Source organism: Teleopsis dalmanni, unplaced genomic scaffold, assembly GCF_002237135.1.
Source record: "Teleopsis dalmanni isolate 2A unplaced genomic scaffold, ASM223713v2 unscaffolded_contig_0755, whole genome shotgun sequence".
Taxonomy (NCBI): Eukaryota; Metazoa; Arthropoda; class Insecta; order Diptera; family Diopsidae; genus Teleopsis; species Teleopsis dalmanni.
In genome coordinates, this window is record NW_024032137.1 from 8128 (window position 1) to 11854 (window position 3727).

Genomic DNA, 3727 nt, shown 5'->3' on the forward strand with positions numbered 1-3727 from the left:
CTCACATATTAGAAATATATAAGTGATATATTGCTGCGTATGTGAGAACCCCGAATGAAAATTTTTTGTGCACGCATATCGATATTGGCAAAATGAAGATAACACAGCCTAAAATTTTACACTCAAACTGAAAATTGAGAGCAAAAATATAATATTAAAATTTTTTCTGTGTAAATATAAACATTTGTTTTCGTCTCAACAGATAAGTGTCCATGAAGTCTTACAAAATCGTGCACCAATGACCTAAAACTGAATATTGTATAAAAGCGTATGAAAAATCCAACGAAAAACAGTCGAGAAGTGCAATCATCAACTAAAATTGATAAATTCTGAATTAAAAATCGTGTACCTGTAAAATAAAAAGAGATAAATATGCTCTATGCGAGACTATTTTTGCTATGTTGTCTGCCATTTGTGGTATCGACATTGACCGTGGTAAAATCACATGAGGATCTCGAAAACGTTGCAAGTACTGAAGACAAACAACTGCGTCATCACCATCCAAATCATTTCGAAAATATAGATTTTTTGCACGAAAATGTGGATTTTAGCTTAGAAGAACCACAACAAATATCAGCTGATAAGGCGTCGAAAATAAATTGGTTGCCCGTTTGGGAGGAAATTGAAATTATAGGGGCTAATGACATACGCCAAGCAGATAGTCTACATACGGAACCACGCTCGAAGCTTAAGACAGCAGTAGAATATACGCCAGATGTGACAGTGGAGAAAGTGGTACATGTACACCATGTACCCGTTGAAATACCGGTACATGCAAATATTTTGGTACAGCAACCTAAACAAGCTAAAGTGGCAGGTAGATCAATGAAGTGGATACTCTTATAAGAAATTTCAATTTATTTATTACGCAATTTTTTTTTGCAGATGAAAATTGTGATGCACCTAATGGACAGGGATTAAAGAATCTACTTAAACAAGCGAAGACATTGATTCCATTCGAACGCATCAGGGCCTTGGTCGCAAATGCTACGGCAAATGACAATGAAGTTCGAGCAGTTAAGAATTTACTTTCTACTAATAAATTTCGTGCTCTCGCAGCTTCACTTCAACAGACAAATGAAGTGAGCGCACTGCGTGATTACTTTTGTAAGGTGCTACACATGGACCTGAGGTATTACCTGAATTTTGTACGTTCGTTGGTCGATTTCAGTGCCGTTAATCAGTTGAACAGTAATAGCACCAGTGATACATTTAGAGGACGTAGAGGTATACGTGGTCTTATACTTGATATATACGATTTATTACCACAACAGCAGTTGATTGATCTCTATGAGAATCTCTTCAATAACGATGAATATCTGGTATTTGCTGTGCGCCGTCTGAATTCTAAAGAATTCCGCCAGTTAGTTAAGAATTTTAAAACTACCAGACAACTGCATGATATGATTACGTTGCTTGAAAATGTGGGCGTACCAATAATGGATGTAAGAGATTTGGTAAATGCTGCTTTGGGTTGGCAAGGTAATGAACCTGGCCGGCCAAACTATAAACTAAAAATTTGATAATCTATTATATATTTGATAAAAAAATATATATTGTGTACATAATACATTAAAAATAATACAACACAAGTATTTAATTACAGAGGTACGTTTCCTCTGGCTTAGACCAGTTAACTTACTTGAGATTCAAGTAATTCAAACAATCTTAAGTAAGCTAACTGTCTGACGAATCCAAGTGTAGTTAGTTAAGTTTCTGGAAGAGTATAACAGTCTCCTCTATAGCACTCATGTAAATTCAGTTGTAGAATATAGTATCTACCGTAATTAATTATCTTGTGTTGTTACTTTAACTATTTTAATTATAATAACATAAAGTAATTAATTTTGGTGTTATTCTTATAAGTGATAACCCAGTGTAAAAATCAAAAAGAAAATACTTTATTTACTATGTACACATTTATTTACTCTCAGTATTCAATATTCATTTGTAAACTTCATTAATATTAAATATAAAATTGAAAATATGTATTCTAAAAATAGTTTGTTTAATTTTAAGATAACATATGACCATCAATATGTCCTTAGAGCTGCATTGTATAATTTTTACTATATTATAAGTATATTAGTTGTTTATATGTACTATATGTAAGTTTTAACAAGAAAGTACCGGGAATCAGTCGATAATATACAATATATGTATTATTCATTAAAATTTATGCTATCGCCTTCCGAAATAATACACTTACTCCATTAGTCCAATCATAAAAACATTTTTTAAACGAATTTTTTGAAATCTATTTCTGCACTCCCCACGAATTCTTTTTTATATCATCTGTCTCGACTGAAAACATGTGTCTCGAAGTAAGAATTGAAGGCGGTTGGAGCCATATCATGAAAGTACGGTGGCTGTTCTATAAGATTTGTTAAGTTTTTGGCTAGAAATACATTCATAATGATAAATACATGATACGTTATCTTATAGTTTGGTTTTTTCAGAAAGTTCAGCTCTTTCTGATCTGAGTAGATAAACAATTGATTATTCACTAGATCAATGATTTTAAGTACTTACAAAAATAGTGGATCAGTGGCTTGGAAACGTAGTACTTTGTATAATGTTGTTGAAATCAAATACATTTTGAATTCGCTCTATAATCACGCTCTATTGGAAGCAAGAAATATTTCAAAATGATTCGATAATGGGCGTCACTAGCGATGACATTTGCAGCTTCTTCTGGTAGCTTGAAAATGCTACCAGTTCATAAACTGAACCAAAGATCACTTTCATTATTTAATTTTCAGAATATAGCATATCTGTTCATTGATAAGGTTATTAATGCAGAAGCTGAACATGGAAGCCCCGATATAGACAATGATCCTGTAAGAATAATGATCTTTACACTTAATTTTTCACTATTTCGAATATTAGTAACTAAGTGGTTGTGAATAACGTCAAATTGACGAATGCAGTGTAAGTGTAACTTAGTAAGTAAATTTTAAAGAGTTTTCGTACTTTTTAATTTACTTAATTTAATTTTACTAAATTAAAATTTACTTAATTTTATGTGTGATATATTATTAAGTTAAGTTTATTTAAAATAACAGAAGCTCTCTTAAAACTTTTAAAGGACTTTCTGACACATAAAAGCTTTTTCGCATGCAATAAATAACTTATGCCAGTGGAAATGACATTATCTTAAAGTTACTTAAGTAACTTTCAAAGTAAGCAGTGGAAAGATGCCGTACGAAGAGCTTTCATATAAATGAGATCATTATAAATAAATCAACTATTTAAGGCGAAAATTATATTTGTGATATGGTTTATATGTTAAATATAACAAACAAGCTACTTCACTTGCATAAATCAGCTTTTACCAATTGAAACGACCACATCTTTATTTCGTTAACATTAGAAACATGGTATTAGAGATAAATTTCCTCTATTGCCATACATTACTCGGGCGTAGGTCTTTGCATAATAATTTTCCCAAACAATTATGTACAAATATGTTAACAAAAGATAACAATAAGAGAGATCACATTTACTACTTTATTGTAAAAAATTAGATCAAGATCCCATCAAACAGGAAAATCAATGAAAATCGTGGTATTAAAATAATACCAAGAATAATTTAATAACCTCTTCACAATGGACAATGGCGTCACTCATAGCTTCCGCTAACCTTATGTCAAGTTCAATTATTCTCATGGTGTACTTTTGCCGTTTTCGGTTGGTAAATCTGGATTCAATCTAGATTTACTCTTGA

The 3727-nt window shown here is 31.6% G+C and overlaps 1 protein-coding gene across 1 annotated transcript; it reads left to right on the forward strand.

Moving 5' to 3' along the window:
* The first annotated feature begins 256 nt into the window (after positions 1 to 256).
* On the forward strand, positions 257 to 1848 carry LOC119663673. Its single transcript, XM_038073280.1, has 2 exons — positions 257 to 817; positions 886 to 1848. The coding sequence occupies exons 1-2, from the start codon at positions 373 to 375 to the stop codon at positions 1521 to 1523; spliced, it is 1083 nt and encodes a 360-aa protein (XP_037929208.1). The 5' UTR covers positions 257 to 372; the 3' UTR covers positions 1524 to 1848.
* The last annotated feature ends 1879 nt before the right edge of the window (positions 1849 to 3727 follow it).